The 20,751-nt window shown below is 38.4% G+C and overlaps 2 protein-coding genes and 1 pseudogene across 2 annotated transcripts; all 3 read right to left on the bottom strand.

The window, feature by feature from the left end:
* Window positions 1–1,416: 1,416 nt before the first annotated feature.
* On the bottom strand, window positions 1,417–5,528 carry LOC127755354 (kinesin-like protein KIN-14O). The gene is made up of 12 exons (XM_052281009.1): window positions 4,935–5,528; window positions 4,785–4,837; window positions 4,341–4,565; window positions 4,151–4,234; window positions 3,892–4,056; window positions 3,683–3,789; window positions 3,375–3,562; window positions 3,120–3,284; window positions 2,808–3,020; window positions 2,661–2,698; window positions 2,447–2,574; window positions 1,417–2,355 (listed from the first exon to the last, which is right to left on the bottom strand). Exons 3-12 carry the CDS (start codon window positions 4,453–4,455, stop codon window positions 1,726–1,728), a joined length of 1,833 nt encoding a protein of 610 aa, XP_052136969.1. The 5' UTR covers window positions 4,456–4,565; window positions 4,785–4,837; window positions 4,935–5,528; the 3' UTR covers window positions 1,417–1,725.
* A 5,507-nt stretch (window positions 5,529–11,035) lies between these two features.
* On the bottom strand, window positions 11,036–14,605 carry LOC127755838 (uncharacterized; annotated as a pseudogene).
* A 2,799-nt stretch (window positions 14,606–17,404) lies between these two features.
* On the bottom strand, window positions 17,405–20,149 carry LOC127755636 (uncharacterized). Its single transcript, XM_052281325.1, has 7 exons — window positions 20,043–20,149; window positions 19,343–19,459; window positions 18,794–18,859; window positions 18,372–18,517; window positions 18,140–18,291; window positions 17,856–18,060; window positions 17,405–17,758 (listed from the first exon to the last, which is right to left on the bottom strand). The coding sequence occupies exons 1-7, from the start codon at window positions 20,138–20,140 to the stop codon at window positions 17,553–17,555; spliced, it is 990 nt and encodes a 329-aa protein (XP_052137285.1). The 5' UTR covers window positions 20,141–20,149; the 3' UTR covers window positions 17,405–17,552.
* Between the last annotated feature and the right edge of the window lie 602 nt (window positions 20,150–20,751).

The following is a 20,751-nucleotide window of genomic DNA, read 5'->3' on the forward strand; positions in this document are numbered from 1 at the left end:
AGTTGGAAGTTTGAAGAATTATTTTGGAACTAAACACGGCCTAAGATGCTGAACTGAAGTTACATGCCCCTACCTGTGGCATAAAGATGACTTCTGTGACAACTGACAAGCAAAGGCAACACTTAAAATTTTAGTGATTATATACATAAGTCCTCCAGATTAAGTAGGACTATATTCTTTAGCCAACAGTTCTCCAGAACAAAGCTTATTGCAGAATGTGTACAATTCTGGAGAGAACTCAGAATTGTCCCAGTATGGACAACTCAAGTGCTTTCAGGAAATATTCTAGAACAACCACATGCAGCCAAATTTTCAGAAAAGAAATAGTAAGAAAAAATGGTAACAGGAAGCAGATACGACAAAACTTTTATTTCCTTTCAGAATATTCAGATCTGAACAAAAAAAGTAGGTTGAGTTCTCAGTTTGCAGTTTAGAGAAAAAGAATTGGCATGATTTTTTTTTTTGTATTCAGTTAGTTAAAGTATTAAGACATCACTGTTAGCTGTTCAGTAACATCATTAGAACACATGTATCTTGTTACAATACTACCACTCTGTCAATGTTCAAAGCCTCTGTTAGAATCTTGCATGATGCAGTAAGAGCAACAAACATGATCTTCCTTATCAGGACAATTGGATAAGTGACATATAAAAACTTTTATCTCTTAATCCAGTGATATGAGCGCACAGAACAATGCTAATGAAATTGGCTTAGTGGGTTATCTGTCTTTGTTTTAATAATTTTAATTCTAAGCTTCATGTATTTTCTAGACTCTGAAAGTTCAACATAAACATCAGCTAATTGATTGTGAATGTTGCTAACTACTACTAAGGTTGTGTATTTTCTGTTAACAGCAGGTTGAGCGTTTCTGGTCAAGAAAATAAGAGAGAGAATAGGCTGAGCCTTCATGGTCAGGATGGATTTTATGATTGACTTACATTCAAACTTGTTACCATATATTCCATTTTACCTCATTTCATCTGCTTATGACAGTTAATTTAACTCCTTATTTCAGTTTCAGAAACTTGAAGTTACTTATCGAAGTATCGAACAAATAGTCATATACAATACACCATGATGCCAACAATTAAGAAAATTTCAGGCATGATCTCCAGAATATGTCTTCCATGGTAAGTACGAAAATCTATTTTTCTTACAGCAGCCATGTACATTTGGTTAAACATTTCTATTTTAAGGAGAAACAATGCAAGATTTTGTCTTAGCATGTACTACCTCCGTTTCAGGTTATAAGACTTTATAGCATTACCCACATTCATAAGATGTTAATGAATCTAGGCACACACATATGTCTAGATTCATTAACATATATATGAATGTGGGCAATGCTAGAAAGTTTTATAATATGAAACGGAGGAAGTATTTGTAGATCAAATTGATGAAAGTAATGCCACAATACCTTATTAATTCTTGATGTGTATAGTTTTTCTTTTCTTTTGTCAAGATTACATAGTCAGAGATCAATCAAAAGCATCAGTTAAACCCATTACAGTTATACTTAACATGAACCCCCACACCCTTTTGCCCTTCCATTCCAAACCAAAAACAACGAAGGAAGGCCCTGAATTAGTTACAGAAGTTAAGAACTACGCCGGTAACAAGTAAACCATCAAGCACCCACAAAACCAAAAACATATTTCATAAACATTTCATCACCACTAAACAGGGTGTTAAAAACATAACTGTTCAATCAGTATTTCTGTAATATTATGTCAGGCTAGACATCCTTCTCCTGTGCTGATGCAAGGGAGCTCTCTGAGCTGGTCTAGAAATGAAGCTCTCCCTCCTTCGAGGCGCTGACGCCGCCGTCGAATCGATGCTGTTGTTGCTCATGTTGATCTGATCAGACTTGAGTGGCAAACACTTTATCTTGGGCATGCTAGATGAGAATGCCACTGACCTAGCCTTGGCTGCATTCTTGCAGCTTGAGTAGCTGAAGGAATGGCTCCCACTGAGCTCAGCTGCAGGATACCTGTTCACTGATTTTGTCAGCCTTGTTTTAGTAGCAGAGTGGCTTGCTGAACTATGTCTTTGCCTGCTGCAAACTGTTGGGGACATGAAGTGAGGAACTGATCCATGGGATGCTCTGCTCTTTGTTTTCTCAATTGCTTGGGGGCTCTCTGCAGAATCAATGTGGCCTACTACCACTAGAGTGCTTCTTGGTGACCCCTTCTCATCACTGAGAGCCTGACAGACAGATGAAGAGAGCTTCTTCCTCTCTTCAAGTGAGGTTTCAGCTCTCTTTATCTGTTCATTGAGATCCTTGAGCTCTTGCTCGGCATCGTATATTTCCTTGTCAAGCTCTGCGATCCGCTTCTGCTTCAGCTTCTTTATGTCCTGAATCATGAAAAAGGTGCATCTTTACGTATCAGGAAAAACACATTTCCTCGAGGTGAAGACAATTGCACATTAAATCTCCATTACTTACTTCTGAAAGTTCTTTGCTGGACTCGATTGACCGGGCTCTTTTCGCAAAGCTCAGTGAACAGACTGTTTCACCAATATCATCATCAGAAGGGCTGATATGTACTACCATCAGAACCTTTGACCCATCACCTGTTAATTCAGAAATTCACCAGTATAAAATATTATCCAAAAGAACTTTGATACTTCGAATTATTCAGAAAAAAAATAATCCTTACCGAGCGAATCACTGAGAATCTGGGTAAGCTTACTGTTTCTGCAGAGATTGAGAAACAAGGTAAACAGAAAGTACTGAAACCATAAATGTAACTGAAAGTCTGAACGTAATTTATCTGACAATGAAACTAGATACTTGGGCTGTTTACCTGTAAGGAACATGACTTCTCTTTCGCCTAAGTGCCGCGATGACATCACCGAGGGCTGACAGAGAGAGGTTTATGGCCTTACCCTCATCCATTGTCAACCCAGATGCACCGGTCTTCAGCAGCCGCTCGCTTCCACCAAGATCAACGAGCCATAGCTTGCTGCATTCTTCAGTGGCACCTCCACTACTTCTCTTTATGGTAATTCTTGTCAAGCTACACACAAACAGAGCTAAGGCACATAAAATTGGGTACTGTCCAAGCTACCACACTGCAGTAACTGAAAATTTGTGATTGAACAGTTCATCAACCCACCAGTGCGATCGACTCGAAACATCGTTAACATTTGTCCAAGACGTCGACCGTGCACGCCGTCCTCTGCAGTACCACTGGTTGGCCTTCTTGAGGTCTTGAATTGCAACATCTGTTAGACCCTCAACTTCTACAGCTCCACTTTTAGTTGCTAGTATGCTGATGATTCTGAAAATACACAGTAAAAACATGAATGCATTTTCAGTTCATGAATTGATTGTATTGATTAGTAATTTACAGGTGAATTTGCAATCTTACGACGATGTGTTGCACTCTGTGGACCTGAAGAGAGGCTGCCTTGGTGTCAATAAGTCCCTGACAGTCCCCATGTAGACCTCAAGCATGCTTATGGAGAAGGAATATGTGGATGAACTATCTTGAGAAGCATGAGAAAACAGTTCTTGAATCGCTCGGGGGACGATACCGAGCTTACCATTATTTCCTTCCTGCAAGAAGTTCCCAGTAAGTAAGATGAAGTACAGTTTTTTTTTTTTTTTTTGAAAACCAAGACAGATTTATTTTCTGATGAATTTATATCAAATGTAACCAGAACTGTACCAACCTACCATTGTGTAGGTCTTTCCTGTCCCAGTTTGACCATAAGCAAGAATACAGACATTGTGCCCATCAAGTGCAGATCTGAGAATTGGCTTCACTTCTTGGAAAACATCCTCTGAATTATGAACAAGAAGTGAAACGAGTTACCCTCTCAGAAGAAGACAAGTGAAAATGATAGCAGTGTTCAGTGACAAGATAGTAAGTAAGAGTAAGATACCTTGCGTTGACTCCTGATCAAACACCCTGTCAACACTGAACTCTTTCTTGATCCCCACTGCTCGAACCACGATCTTCTCGTTTTCGACGGTAACCGGCGATTTGGTCATGAAGTTGTTGTTGGTCGAAATCGATGGCCGGACCCGGCAGAAAACCCTGATACTTCCTGAAATTTCGGCCAAACTGAGCTCCATGAACAAGCAAGAACTAGTTCTACACAGGGGAGAAAACCAAATGCTATCTAGTATTATGAACAGTACCTTTCAGGTCTATGAGCTTGTCCAGTGCCTCCTGTCTTCTGTGGTCAAGATGTCTCTGCCTTGATCTTAGAGCTGAAATCTCCTCTGAAACAAAATCAAATCAAAAGATTATGTCACTATCTGCCTCAATTTCTGCATGCACCGACACATTTAGTACTGAATATTGAAGAAAGTGATGTATTGTGCAAACCTTGGAGAGCTGAAATGTCCTTGTCATGGTTGAGCATGATTCCACTATTGTTGAGCTCCAAGCTCAACTTTTCCAGTGGAACAATAACATGTCCCTCCATTGCTGCCTCCTCCATGCAAAGAAAAGAAGAGATGTTCTTCTTCAGAGGAGGAGATGATTCAAGCAGAAGAAGCCTCTGAACCTGCCTGTGCAGAGCTTCATCTGCTTTTTTCCTCACCACTTGAACTGAAGAAAGACACCAATTATCAGCATGGCTGTGAAGTGGAATCTCAAACAACTCACATCAAGAAAAGAATGATCATAGCTGAAAGGAATCGATTCCAAACACTTTGCAATGATTAGCCGCATGCAGAGCAGGGAGACATCAATGGTGTGCTTCAAAACGGAATCTGAACAGGTAATCGTAATCCTAACAAGAGCAGTAACGAACATCTCCATTAATACCTTATGATTGTTGAGCTCCTCTTTGACCTTAATCTCTTCTTCCAAAACAACTCCTGCCCAAACAAAGAGAGAGAAAAATATATGTTAGCACCTCATTGACCTGAAAGAAAGAAATCCAAGAAAATTCAGCAATTGGATTCAGCATGTTACCTTGAGGAGAGCCTGCTGCTTCCTGAGCTTGTCCTTCTCCCTTGAGAAACAGTGTACTCTTTGATCCAAATGCCAGAGCAAGAACAGTAAGGGGAGAAGGAGTAAGCTACAAGAGAATCTCCACAATCCAAATCCAAATGATTGCAGCTCAAGACTTTTTTTTTTTTGGCTACTGATCTTTCTTGGATCTTGATGCCGAAAGTTGAGGTAGCAACCAGCAATTACTAGAGTCCAAAAGCCCAGAGCCTGAACATATGCAGCACCTTGGATGTGAAAAAGAAGAGCAAACTCTAAAGCCCCAAGCTTTATTCAACTCAAGGTTGGCACAACACAACACAAGCAAAGCTATACACCAGCACACAAGCACTAAAGCACTACACAACACACTGGAAAGCCTCAAAAAGTGATCTTTCCAAGATCATCACACACTGGAAAACAATTCAGAGGAGCAAGGTGTCCATCAATGCACAGCTCAAGCTCCAAGAAAGAGAAAGAGATAGATAGAGAGAGTGTGTGTGTGTGAGGCAGAGCATGTGGCACTATGGCAGTAGAATACTACTAGCAATTGCCCAATTTGCATCTGCATGGCAAGTCCAGGTAAAGAAGACAGTTAGGTGGTGATGGCTTTAGAAAATCCAGGAACCCCACCACTGGATAGAAAACGAAGTATGAGCGAAAATGGAGGGGGGAGAGGTGGTGGTGGTGGCCGGATTGTCTGTGGTGGGGGAGAGAAATGAGAAGTTTTGCCAGCTTTTTGGTGAAAAATTCTCTGGCACTGCATTTGTTGTGCTGTCTGCTGGATTTGAGTAGTACTACACTGGTAGTGGTAGTTTTCTGTTTTTTATTATGGAGGTGTGTTCTTTGCTTGTTCTAGATTTGGCTGATGATGAAAAGCGGTGACACTTGCAACGGATTTTCAGGAGTTTGGGTAAGAAAGATGGTACTAACTTTCTGATTTGCTGGAGTAGATAGTGTTGGTATTGATGACTTTGCTTAGGTTTAAAAGAAGGTTGGTAGTGAATGGTTCAAAAAGGTCAATTTTGTATTTGAAATATTAGGTACATAATAATGAAACGGTATGGGATTAGGAAAATATGATTTTTGTCTTATGCCATCACCAATGAAATGTAAATAACATGATTCTGAAATTAAAGTGATTTCTGCAGTAAAGAGTAAGAAGAGATTCAGTGTCACTGTAGTGATATGTGTGTGAGAGAGAGAGTAGGCCATACTACTTTTTACTGCTGCTACTATTTAACCTCATAATTGATTTCATATATTTGTTAATAACTATTTTGAATCTATTCCCACCATGAATAAATGTGTATCTTTTTCAAAACATGCATTCTGTACTTTTCAGTAAACATGAAATGCTTGATTTTATTACCTGATGGCTTTACATAGTAGCATTATCATTTGTTAAAAAAAATATGTCTTAGAAACTTATACTTCTATTATTCTAGAGCTGTAGCTCATACTGAAGTGCCATAGAAAATCCGGGTATACTTCTAGGATAAAGTATCTTTGCTTTGTGTACTCCATTGACAAGTGATACGAGTAGATGGTCCCAGAATTTGACTGCGGAATACACTGCACAACTGCAAATAGATCCAAACTTCAGTAAATTGTAGGGGCAGTACCAATGAGATGAAAGCACCAAACTGAAGTCTTACATAGATGTAAAGCATTTTTTTACAAATGTACATACAAAGCCAAACTGCAATTTGCAGAGTTCCTCCTTCTTACATGAAGGATACAGTCCAGTTTATATACTCATTGAACAGAATTGCCACTGGAAGTCTCTGATATTTGTCTTTTTTTTTACAAAAAAACATTCATTTCCTGCATAGCAGTTAGCAAGAGGCCAACTGCAATGTATATGTCATTTGATAAGCTTTGGATGCAGTGCATCATACTAGTAGGAAGCACATTTTGCATGACAAGAGAAATGCAGAAAGACACAAGAGAAGAGAATCTTCCTCCTCAAAGTTCTCCCTTTTCGAGAAAAGATCCGATGATTCAGACATCATCTTGTCAAGTCATTGTTGGTGGTTGGGGTAGGTAAATACAACTTCTCAATCACCAAAACAAAATACAGAAGGGAGCCCAAAATACAGTGCCACAAATTTTCAGCTTCTCTGCAATTGCAAGTTAAATGCAATTTAAAGCTTTAGATAATGAACACATGGTTGTTAATCGGTTCTTGGATAAGAACTAGGTTCTGGTAGCAAGTCCTGTCATACAGAGCAATCATCCATAGGAGGATATATGTTTGTATTCATAGTTGTTGCAATCATCCAAAAGTACAGTTCCCCTGGCTCTTTTTGAAAGAGAATACCCTTAAACACCATCTTTATTTTAAGCATTTCGGTTTAACATCTTGCACCATTGCCGTCCACGTTTAGCAGGTTAATTGCTCTGACTTATACCTAACAATCTGATTGGAACCAATAAAGAAGTCATAATGTTACTAATAAAATATAAAAGCAAGGTTTAGATTGCATCTCCTGTTGAAGGTTGTGTTGGGTTTTGCAAGTTAGTGGATGCCAACTATTAAAAATTTGTGATCCCTAATCTGAATCCTAATACAGACAAGATTTCAACTGATCTAGATAGACCAAACTATGCATGAACTAACTACCCCTATCTTATCATCCCAATTGCATTGGATACCCAGTACGTGCATGCTACTCCCGTACTTCCTGTTCTTTGGTATATCTACTTAACCATGCAATTATTAATGCATCCATATAAATTTTAAAATAGAACAATATCGGTTGTTGATATTTATATTTCTTCTGAAAAGCCCCTTAATCCATTTCTGCCATTTTAACAATGATTAGACTTAATCTTTCAGAAGAATCAACTGCCAAACATCATGTGTTTTTTATATGATGCTTGGCTAAGTTCGTTAGGGCGGTTGGGCTCAACGGCACGCGAAACAAGACAGGCTATTAGTGTGTGATTAGTCGAGTATTAAGTACTATAAACTTGAAAATAGATTTATTTAATTTTTTTAAAGAAATTTTTACATAGAGAACTTTTGTACAATAATTTAAAAAGTGTGCTCACGAAGAACGAGAAAGTTGCCACAACTCAGCCTTACATGGCGATTACTTATTGATGAGAGGAAAAAATACTAACTAGGTGTGAAGAATACATTGGATACGGCACAGCTTCTATATATCTTCTTGCACTGTTGGTACTTCAGAAGAAAAGCAGTGGTAGCACCATTAATGAAAGAGAGAAAATAGAGAGATAATGTACCAAGTATTCTGTCATTGCTAGTACTGCTTGTTACTACTACTAGTTCTTCTGTACTATGGTGTAAATGTCAAAATGACATACAAGGTTGAAAAATATGAGTTTTTGGAAGGAGACATGTCAAGGACAAGCTTTGCAACAGGCATGAAGCCCCCCATGTGGGTTACTGAACAAACACAGTGCTCCCTGTTTGCAATCTGCATGCATGGCTACTGTAGAGTTGATCAGTCTGAAAGTCTGAACAGTTCACCTGTTTCTGAATGTGTGTGCACAATGTCAGGGTTTGTGTATGTATGGCTGCAGGCTTGGAGTCAAAGCCAAACAAACTTCATAATGATCTTCCTACACTTTACAGTTTACACCTGGTCTTGTGGTCCAGCAATTTTGAAAACAAACTTTGGTTAAATTTGGGTTTTTTTTTTCATATGGAATCTGACTGGTCTTTCAGTAAAATTTAATCTATCAACCTGCTACTGCACATTTCAGTGAACTGATCAGTGCTTTTACTGTCAGTAGGAAGCAAGGAGTGGGGCAAACCATTGTGTGGTAGAGTATGTACTACTCCAGTAAAATAATGTGTATGAATTGGTTAGATCTGCTTAGTTTATCTTGTCATCTATATTCAGCATTTGTCCTTGGGATCCATGCCACTGGATCAGGGATTAGGATAACCCTGCATCATTAGGTCATGAGATCTGCATATTCTTTTCAAAAGGTATTTGCCTTGGAATTCTCCAGAACAGTGGTTTAGTTGTGAAGAGATGATGTGCCCAAATTCCCAATTACCAAGCTACCCACAGCCACTGGGACTGTGAAGGTGAGACAGCTGTGCAACTTTAGAAAATGTTGTCAACAACTTCTCTATGTTACATTTACATATATAAACAAATCCCCCGTTTAAAAATACTTTGTTGTTTTAGTTTTATAATAAGTCAAACATATACACCATCGATTTTTAAAAGTTCATGTTGTTTAACATCATGTGATTTATATCTTGTGAGAATATTTCCCATGGTGAATTAAAAAGACATAAATATTATGGTGTCAAACTGTATAGATTTTTAGAAATTGATGGTTGGATATACAAATGTTTGATTTAGGATAAATCTAGAACTATAAGTAGATTGAAATGGGGAGTAACAATGAGGGGAAAAAGACACTTCTTTTTGGGCTCCAAGCTATACCTTTTCATTTCAAGGCCATGTTCATGTGTAGTAGTACTTGCAAGTTGCTTGTGCTTTCCCGTTGGACGACTGGCTTGCAGCATTGGGCAAGGTATCTAAACAGCTGCCTGCTGCTTGCTTGCATTATGGACATGCATGATGGACAAAGGACTCTCTTTTAGAAGCTTTGTAGAGGACCGGAAAAAAAAAAGAATTGGTTTTTTTTAGTTCAGAATTTGCTCCTTATTAAGTTGAAAAGTATACTTCTGAAACTATGAGATATTTGCACGACTGAGTACATGGGCTATCCTACAGAAGCCAGATTTGCGGAATATGGTGGTTGCAGCATGTCAACATTTGGAGAAGGTGGTCAAGGAATTTTTTTACTCAGGGATATGGTTGGTAATTTAGTCTTAGAATTGGTGGCTCTTAATACTATGTGATTTTGGAGGAGATGGCCAAGGAGTTGTTCATGGGTGGCAATTTAGTCATTGGATTAATAGTTCTCAATACTCCATGTCATTCTTTTATCCTTTTAAGTGTGGTTTTGTATGTTCGGTTGTATGCATTTTAGTTATGCAGAGGCCAAAAGTGTTCTCAGAATAATTGTATCAGAGTTCAATAAAAGCTTCCATTATCTAAAATATTTTCTGAGTCATAGTCTTTAGTTCATACTCAAATTAATTACTCCCTCTGTCTCATATTAAGTTTATTTTTGGCTCATCCAATTTATCCTAAAATAAATTTATTTTTAGTAATAATCATTACATTGAAATTTGGGAAAGCAGAGAATAATCACATTGAGAGTAGATAAAGTGAGGAATGGTAGTATTGAGATTTGATAAAGTATGGGTATTTTAGTTTTTTGATGTTTGTATTGGTATGGATGTGATGGATGAAAAATGGACTTATTTTGGGGCATAGGTTAAGTAGCAGTGCTCGAGAGAGAAGCTAAGCATATAATTGAGAGAAAGATCCTCTGCAATAATATTCAGGCTTGGTCAGGAAACTATCCGTTGTGTTACATGTCTTTCCGTTGATCGAATGACATCAAACAGAACGATTGCATCTGCAAAATCCATAAATCTTCCATTCAGAAAAAGTGTCCATGTATTTATCCATGATACCAACTCAATTTATTTTGCAAATAATGTGACCGAAAAATATGAAGTGCTTCTTGAAGAGAGAAACATTAGTGCAGTCATTTGCGTTCTTCATGTGCTAAGCAGGCCTCCGACACAGCCCAACGTAGAGATGGGCTGCTAGTAAACATTCCGGCCCATGGGTTGAATCTGCAGTGCAGGTGCTTTTGCAACCTGAACCCAAAGATAGCCCGAAGGAAATAGTTGGATATTCAGCCATGCACAATATTTCAGACTTACAGTATTACAACAAACAAACAAAATTATTGTACTGCTCAAAACAAATTAATTGATAAAACTCATAACGTCAGCATCCATAATAATCTACTCCCTCCGTTTCATAATGTAAGACTTTTTAGCATTACCCACATTTATATAAATGCTAACGAATCTAGACATATATATATTTATATATTCGTTAGCATCTATATGAATGTGGGCAATGCTAAAAGGTCTCACATTGTGAAACGGAGGAAGTAATTGATAACCTCCCAATCATCATTGATACACACATCTTTGGATTAACAACAGCTCAATCACTGGTATACATGTAAGGAAATGCAGTGTCAGGTGAGCCTATCTCAAATCCACCTGTAGCCGGATGCCTCAGTTCATCCATTCCTTGGTTTCTGCATGCATAACAGTGACCTGATAGAAAAATAACCAGGCAAATTGCATGAGAGAACCTCATATATGGATACTCCCTCCGTTTCATTTTCTACGTCAAACTTCTTTAACTTTTTAAGTTTATTATAGAAAAATGGTAGCAATATTTTCAGCACAAAACAAATACAATATCAAAATATATTCAATGCTAGATTAAACTAATTTGATATTGTAGATGTTGCTATGTTTTTATATTAACATTGTCAAACTTATCAATGTTTGGATTTAGAAAAAATAATGTCTTGTAATGTGAAATAGAGGGAGTGCATGCTGTAATATGTTGATTTATTTGACAATAATCAATACCGTTCTCTGGTGCCTCCAGTGGACAGCAAAAATAATACTTCCTCCTGAATATCATCTTTACTTCAGCAAAATATATTGTCTCGTTCCAATCATCTGAATCATACTTCTTCATCTTGACATTAAAGTTATAATGGTGGAAATTTTCGTAATACTCTCTACATTGAAACACTGGTGTTGAAGTTCAAGGCGATATTCATGTCCCTGGAAGAAAACAATACTCAGTAAGTAAATAACCATATTTGGAATTTGAACATTATGCATGAGGAAATACACAGTTATACGAACCGCAAGGTCAGGTTTTCCTTCAATATAATTTTTGAAAGCCACCATCACCTCCTCACCCATCCATTTTTTCCCATTATCAGCAATTTCTTCCAAGGAAACTTCATGCCTTCATTTACAAATGAATTTAACTATCAGAGATTAGGTTATTATTAATTAGGACACTTTCGGTATCAAGATTAGAAACTTGATTTACCTTGGAAGTCGATGAATTTGCAAATTTTGCTGAGACAGAGCCTGTTGATGTAGTTCTTCTTGATCATCCACCGATGAATTCTGCTGCCGGAAGGGATCCTCTGGGGGTTCCATGCCCCACTCAAGAGCTAGGGCGGTTAAAGTAGCATGCTCATAAGCTAAAACTTCATTACAAGCATCATCGATGCTGCTATGGATATGGCCCTTTGAGTAGTATTCCTTTAGCTTCCGCAGACACTCCTCCCTGAATATAATAAAACCAAGCTCATATGGTTAAAACTTAAAAGCAACCCATTAATTAGTACTCCCTCGGGGTACACGTTTGATCATTTGTCTTGTTGAAAATTTGTATGTAAATATGTAAAAAAAATACAAGTCAACAACAAAATAAATGATAACTGCGTCTTTTTATAATAACAAACGGATGTCTAAAAGTTAACGGTGTTACCTATTAAAAATCAAAGGGAATAATACCTAGGTTACGAAGGCAAATGGAAAATTTATTAGGGAGTATTAACTCCGTCCCAAAATTATTATCATTTTAGGTTGTTTGGTAGAGTTTAAGGTTTAGAAAAAATGACCATAGTACCCCCTATTAAATAGTACATGAATGGAAGTGAGAAGGTAGTTGGGGGTAGGATGAAGAAAATTTTGAATTGGAAATGATAGATGTGACAAAAAGGTGGTCCAAAGTGATAAGTATTGATAAAAAATTTAAATCCTAAAGCAACAACTATAGGGTATCAATACTGAGAATGTGAATTCATTTCTCTAGCGCGAAAATAATGCAAAGATATACGTGTAAGCTACGTGAGCAGTAACAGCCAGCAGTGATCCATCAGTGTTCAATAAAATGACAATAGGACTTTATGCGCGACTCTTGCTTGCTTTTCAATATTTATCCATGTAGGTTCATGTAAGTTTTTAGTGCTTAATCTGAGGCTTGTTAACATTTTTAATGCGCTTAAGATTTACATTTAACTTTAATTAAGAAGCCAAAGGGGTCCTAATGGAGACCAAGAAATGGTAAAAGCGTGCTTACACATCATCTGAATCATCTCTGGTTTTGTCCTCAGCAATTTTTGAGCTGCCCTGCTTGCTGCCAGCATCATAAGTAGGCTTGTTCAACCTAAATCAATATCACAAAACCACTCAATCAAAGTGCTAGTTAATTGTGAGTACTGATTACTAGTTTATTTGACAAAAACTCTTCTTCAACTACTTTTGCGATGTTAGTGATGAACACTGCTAACAAAAAGTTACTGATATGAATCAATCAGCCAAAACAAAAGTAAAAGAAATGGGTCACTCATAGTACCTATAAGTTGAATGATCGAGTGTAGAGACCGAGTCATTTGGCTGTTCACTACTGCTCACCTCACTAACATCCTTTTCAACCCTGAATAGATCATGTCTGGTAAATATCATGGAGGTATATATTGCAAATGGCTAAAAGGGAAAAATGTTTAGTTTTCTAATTGAAAACATACGATGATTTGTTTTGTGATTGTACTTGTCCTCGTTTGCCTTGCGATTGCTTGGGGCGATCTGAATAAAGAACACTCTGCCGAACACGAGGTTTATTTCCAGCGACTTCGTGACCTATTCGTCTCCTGCAATTTCGGTAAATTTCACCAACAAAAATAATAAAATATATAAATGTACCATATGCACCCATCGAATAAACGGAAAACTGTACACACCAAATACCGGATCAGCCTATCAATTTCGTCGGATGACAATTTTGCTATTGAAATTCGAAAAAACAAATTTGGCTCCCTTTGGTTTAGATTAATACATCAGGAAACTTACATCCATCCTAAAATATACCTATATAACCAGATTCTTTGTACTAAATGATGTCTAGTCCATTACTAATTTTCTATATATATTTTGGGACAGAGGGAGTATTTCTTTTGAAGTGTGGCACAAATAACCTATTTAAATAATCTGGTTAATAAACTAAAAAAGAATATGGCTAAGAACCAAACAAACATCCAATATAATATACTTCCTTTCTTTCAGGTTACAAGACGTTTTGACTTTGGTCAAAGTAAAACTATTCTAAGTTTGACTAATTATATAGAAAAAAATAGTAATATTTACCACACCAGCATAATTTCATTAAATCTATAATTGAATAAATTTTCATAATATATTTTTCTCAGGTTAAAAATATTACTATATTTTTCTATAAAATTAGTCAGACTTAGAGTAGTTTGACTTTGACCAAAGTCAAAACTCTTATAACATGAAACAGAGGGAACAGAGGGAGTAGTGTTTAGAAACGGGTTACAAATTCGTTTTAAATTTACAACCCTATGAAGTTTATAATTTCCCAACACGCTCACAATTTCTTCTCTATAAAAGATGTTTAGAGGGACGTCTTTTCCTCTAAATCTCGATATTTTTTTTAAGTTTATAATTCCCCAAGAAAAAAAACCGCACCCAATGTATCATGCTAATTTCTTTGAGGGTATAAGTTGAATTCGTGCGCAATGATCAATCCATATGAAGGATTAGTAGAGATCGATTGATTATCTGCGTACCGGCGATCCACTGACTCAAGCGGCGGCGGCGGCGGCGGCGACTCCGGCGAGGGGTTTGCTGGGGCAGCACGATGTCTGCGGCGGCGCCTGGCATCACCTCCCATGGAGAGGTTGATCAGGTAGGACCCAATTTAAATAGCAGTTCAATTAATTTAGTGACTAATTCCTTCCTTGGCAAAATATGGCCATAATATACTAGGGAGTAGTAGTAGTACGTATACAACGTGTGTGTAGAAAACTGAGAGATCCAGTCAGAAACGGAAACAAATTGACGGAGAGATCCTGGCAGATATTCGTGCGGCCGTACGGCCCATGGGCTCGACAGTAGCAAAGCCTACCTCCGGGCTCCGGCGTCGTTCAGCCCAGCGATGAGCAGTCGAGAGGACCACAAGTATGGGCTGTGCACCCGGCCCAGAACCAACACATGGGCTGAGCCCGCGTCGTGGCCGTGTGTGCACAGAACCGCTATTTGGCGGACGTCCGCGCGCCCCCTCCCTCGCGTGGATGGACACGTGGCACGCGTGCGGAGGGGGAGGGCCGGAGGGGCAGCGCAAGGGCGGGGAGAGCGACACGTGCGACGCTTTTTTCCAGATCTTTTTTCTTTCGGTTTTTCTTCCGGTTTTGTCGGTTTTTTGCGTTTTTAATATATGTATATACAAACTTTGTATACGTACACGTATATAAACTTTATATTTTACGTGTTGTTTTTTTTTCTTTTTTTCAGTTTTTCTAAGGCCCTGTTTAGATCCTCCAAAACGGCAAAAGTTTTGCCATTTTGAAGCAATTTTTGCCATTTTGAATCTAAACACTAGTAGCAAAACTTGGCAATTTAGCATTTGGCATTTGCTAGTCCATAGTAGCAAATTGTGCCAAAAAGTACTTTGGGACCACTCCTTCTCTCTTTCTCTCTCACTTTAGTACTAGAATGGCAAAAGTTTAGGACGCATCTAAACACCAACTAGTACTTTTGCGATACCAAAACTTTTACCACCAAAACTTTTGCCATTTGCCATTCCAAATGGATCTAAACAGGGCCTAAATATATACGTATATATATTTTTAATACATCAAAAGTGTGTACATATTAGAAAAATATACATATATATATATATATTATTATTATTATACATACACATATATAAAGTTTATACGTATGTATCTATTATAGTACATGGGAGGAGAGAGGACTAGAGGGGGCAGCTGATCGCGCATGCACGGGACCACGGATCAGCGCCCCCCTCCCCCCATGTGCATGCTTCCACACAAACCATGCTCACCCTCGTCACCGTCAACAACCAACAGCCCCTTTAATTCCAACAAAAGCATTGGGAAATACAAAAAAATGAATAAGTACATGTTAGGTCCCTTAAATTTGTCATCGAGTCTGCCCTAAACCGAAATACTAGCTATAGCCCATATCTTCCAACTCACAACACCGTCTCAACTTTCGTCCCTCAGCAGTATGGCGGCCGATTTTTGTCGACGTGAGGAGTAGGACCCACGTGGTGCCCCACATGTCATGTTCAACTCCTCTCCGTCTTCCCTCCGTCCATGCAAGGCCTCATGGCGGAGGGTAGAAGCAGGCGGCGGCGTTACAACGAGTTCAGGTAGGGCGTGACAGCCTAGGAGCTAGAGGGGACCACTAGGGACCTCAAGGTGGCAATGGGAAGAAGCAGGCGGCGCTCTGGCGTGTTTAGGTGGGGGTGCGGTGGCCTAGGGGCTTGAGGGGACCACTGTAGACCCCAAGGTGGTAGAATCTAGGCACAGCAAGGCGTGGGGCGGCGACGCAGCGTGCGGTCTGGTGGTGGCTGAAGGTTGTGTTGGTGGCATTTCGATAGTGGAATCGTTGGGGAAGGAGAGGGGAAACGAAGTACTTTGCATAGAGAATCCATTTTTACCTTCAATTTGGGAGGATTGCCGATGTGTGTAATGCATTTTGGAGCTCAGTGAGTGGCAGCCGGATTTGGGTTTTCCTCCAGAGACGATGATTGAGTTGGTGGAGATGGGTGTGGATTGGGGAAAGTCGAAGAGGAAGAATAATGCGGTTCTTTTGCCTTTGGTCTTGAGTCTTCTAGTGAAAGGATGGAAGACATATGGTGGCGGGAAGTAGGAGGTGTCGCTGGTGTATTGTTCGTGGCGGTTGTTCATGCACCGCTCGTGTGAGCATGTGGCATGCTCAAGCAGGCACCGACAGGGCTCAACTTGGCAAGTGGCGGCACAGATACATCACGCATGCAGTGTGAGAGGGTTGCGGCTAGAGGCAGGGTGCGGGACGAGGACGACGATGAGTTGGTCGCGTAGGATGAATGGGACACATGTGAGTAGGATCCTGAGGACCATAAGGCACTTGAGTACCACGGCGGCTTTCCCATTGCAGGCACTAACATGTGGGACCCAAGTGGGTCCTACTCACCATGTCAGCCAAAACCGACCACTATACTGCCGAGAGACCCAAAGTTGACATGGTATTGTAAGTTGTAAGATGGGCTATACCTAGTATTTTGGTTTAGGATTGAATTTCAAACTACAAATTGAGGGACCTAAAGTGAACTTGTTCCATACCAGAAATGCATGCATTGTCTTGGATTCAATGGACCCTAGGAGTTTCGACAAATAACATAAAGTTTTTCGTCGGCATTGTTCTAAAAACCTATTGCATCAACATGACCACACCGCACGCCACGCATGATTATAAGGAGATCGATGCATTGATCTTATATCATTTGCCTCGTCACGACAATAATAAATTCTAGGTGAACAAATTAACATTGATTCCAAACATATAGGAAGTAACAGTGTAAATTCTGATACATATCAAACCGATCGAGAAACATTACAGAAATATCACTACCCACAACCACAATAAACATGAAGCTTTGTGTTGATCAATAACAGAGGGAAACACAAAGATACTAAAAATTCAATCCAGTGTTACATAATGCATTATAAAATAATACTTTGAAGGCACTAGAATCTAATCCTGTTCACAACCATAACACAGAGTTACAAGTTACAAGTTTTATGATCCATTGATTTCATCAAAACTCATCACTAAATTATATCATCGTCATCTGAATCATCCAAAACTCTATTTGGAAACTCATCATCAGACTCACTTAACCAGAAATAAGGACATGTTGTATCATCGCCCATGTACATATAGGGAAACAATGTATCGTTGTCACCTCTATCAAATGCACCTATCACAGGATGTTTCAAGTCATCCATCCCTTGATTCTTGCATGCATTGCAATGACCTTACAAGAAAAAAAACAGAATATTTATAAAACCAGTGCAAAAGCTTTCATCAATTTGTTACTAATCAATATGTAACATAACTGAAAATTTTCATACCGTTTTCATTCGGCTCCAAGGGCCAACAAAAATAAACTTTATGTCTGAACATTGTTTTAACCTCAGCAAAATATAACTCGGATGTCCAATCAATAGAACCTGGGGTCTTAGTCTTCACACGGAAGTTGAAGTGGTGAAAGATATGATTGTAGTTTTTCACACTGAGGCATTGATGACAAAGTTCATCCAATTTGTACTCAATGCCCTAAAACACCAAGTGTTAGTAATAGTTTTATCAATTATGAAATTCAAACTTAATTAAAAAAACACAAAACTGAACAGACCATAAGATAATCCCTTTCCTCTACATATTTCTCAAATGCCGTCATAACTTCCTCGCCCATCCACTTATTTCCGTTCTGAACTACGTCCACGGAAGCTTCAGAAGTTGGTACTCGTATCGGGACTGATTGAGCTGGTGTTGTAAGCTCAAAAGCTAAAAGAGATGTCTGTTAGGTGGTGTTGCATACTCAGAAGCTAAAACAAAAGTTTGTTTTTGTGCCAGCATTAATTCACCTTCACCATCATGGTGGTCATCCTCAGTTACTGGAAGCCCAGAAAAAGTACGAGGATGAACAGAAAGAACATAATGAATTGCATCTTCAAAGCTGCTAAAGGTATGCGTCTTGCGGTATTCCTCAAGTTCACGTAGTTCATCCGACCTAAATAAAATCACCATATATAGTCACCAAAACACAGTTTGTTCAAATTATATCAAAGCAAACACTCACAAAATCTTGTTCTTTGTTTGTTAACAAAACAAAATTTGGTGTGCAGTAGGCATACTACAGTAGACAACAGTGCTTTGGTTTTAATATTATTCCTACATACTTAAATAATGAGTAATAGAATTAAAGCCACAAAAGTCTACAGAAAACAAAAACAATCAAGCTCAACAACGACCAAACACAAGTGAAGCATTCTCAATAGATGCTTACAGTGATGGTGAAGCTTCCTTAAGTCTTGATGGCTCCACAGTTGTAGAATCATGCTCACTCGTAGTCCTATGTCAGAACAACAAATATAGTCATGCAGTCAATCAATCATCTAATAAGAATAACAGAACAAGCATTGGAGTCTTAGGAAAACAACAGACAAACCAACAATGGGACAAAATAAATGATTATATAATAATCACGCAAAAAGAAGACAGGAGCCAGGAGATGCTGACATTGGTGATAAAGTTCTCAGAACTATTTAAACTCATAATTTCAGTTAACATGCATTCTAATCTTCTTGGAAAAAGAAATTACTCTATTGAAAATTAGAAGAAAAAAAGACATGGTGAGATTTTTGTGAGTGATTTGGCAAGAATATGGAAGGATAGATAGAAAATTACTGCAAAAATAGATCTATTTGGAACTGCAAAAATTAGTTATATACTCATATGGATTAATTTTTCACTAAAATAACTCAGATTTCTAACCTTTGATATGTATTGAGATAACTAAAACAAAAAAAAGGAAAACAATAATAGTGGAACTTACAGTAAGGTTGGTGGTTGTGTTCCTCCTCGTTCACGTCTAGGTTGCCTTTTGCGCTCTGAATAGAGAACACTTTGACGAACATGAGTCTTACTTCCAGCTTCTGCATGCCCAGGTTTTCTGCGTGAAGTGTAAGATTTTGAGGTAAATTTACAAATGCACTCCCATATAGAGAAAGAAAGAGAATTTTGTGTTCTCTGTACATCCCTTTCCTAATAAGAAAGGATTAGTTTCACGGGGTCAATATAATTCTTGCTATTAACACATAATAAGGTGAAAGCGTGCAGCAGAAATACATCTTTTTATGCCACACATCAGGCAGGTCAGGAGGATATTCACTGGACTACTAAAAAAACTCCCCTAAATGTAATAAAAAAGAAATAGCCTATTAATTTACTCTATTATGGGCGTTATGACCTTTTGATTACAAATTAAATTATTTCTTTTTGAAGCGTGACACAAATAGCCTATTTAAATAATCCGGTGAATAAACTAAAAAATAATATGGCAAAGAACCAAACAAAGCATCAAATATAGCGTTTAAAAACGGATTACAAATTCGTTTATAATGCCCCAAGAAAACAAAAACCACACCCCAATGTATCACGCTAATTAATTTCTTTTAGGGTATAAGTTTAATTCGTGCGCAATGATCATCAACCCATATGAAAGAACAGTAGAGATGGATCGATTATCTGCATACCGGCGATCCACTGACTCAAGCGGCGGCGGCGGCGACTCCGGCGATGGGTTTGCAGTGGCAGCACGATATCTGCGGCGGCGCCTGGCATCACCTCCCATGGAGGGGTCGATCAGGTAGGACCCAATTTAAATAGCAGTTCAATTAATTTAGTTGCTAATTCCTTCGAGGGCAAAATATGGCCATATACTAGGGAGGAGGAGTACGTATACACGAGTGTGTAGAAAACGAAGAGATCCAGTCAGAAACGGAAACAAGATAGTCGTGGCAGATATTGGTGCGGAATAAGTCCAGTTTGAGTCCCTCAAATATACTTGCAACCTAATTCATATTCCTTAATCATAATACTACATCCATATTTTAATGCATGTCGCCGTTAACTTTTTATCCAATGTTTGACCATTCGTCTTATTCAAAAAAATTTATATAACTATCATTTATTTTGTTGTGACTTAATTCATCATCAAATGTTCTTTAAGCATGACATAAATATTTTCATATTTTCAAAAAATTTTCATATTTTCACAAAAATTTTGAATAAAACGAATGGCCAAACGTTGATCGAAAAGTCAACGGCGTCATACATTAAAATACGGAGGGAGTACCAGATATCTTAATTAAATATTTCTCCACTATTAAAATCAGTGTAATTTGACTCCTGTATAGTTTTGAGATTGGTTTTTACTTACGTGGCTCCTGTCTCTCCCGCATG

Source organism: Oryza glaberrima, chromosome 11, assembly GCF_000147395.1.
Source record: "Oryza glaberrima chromosome 11, OglaRS2, whole genome shotgun sequence".
NCBI lineage: Eukaryota > Viridiplantae > Streptophyta > Magnoliopsida > Poales > Poaceae > Oryza > Oryza glaberrima.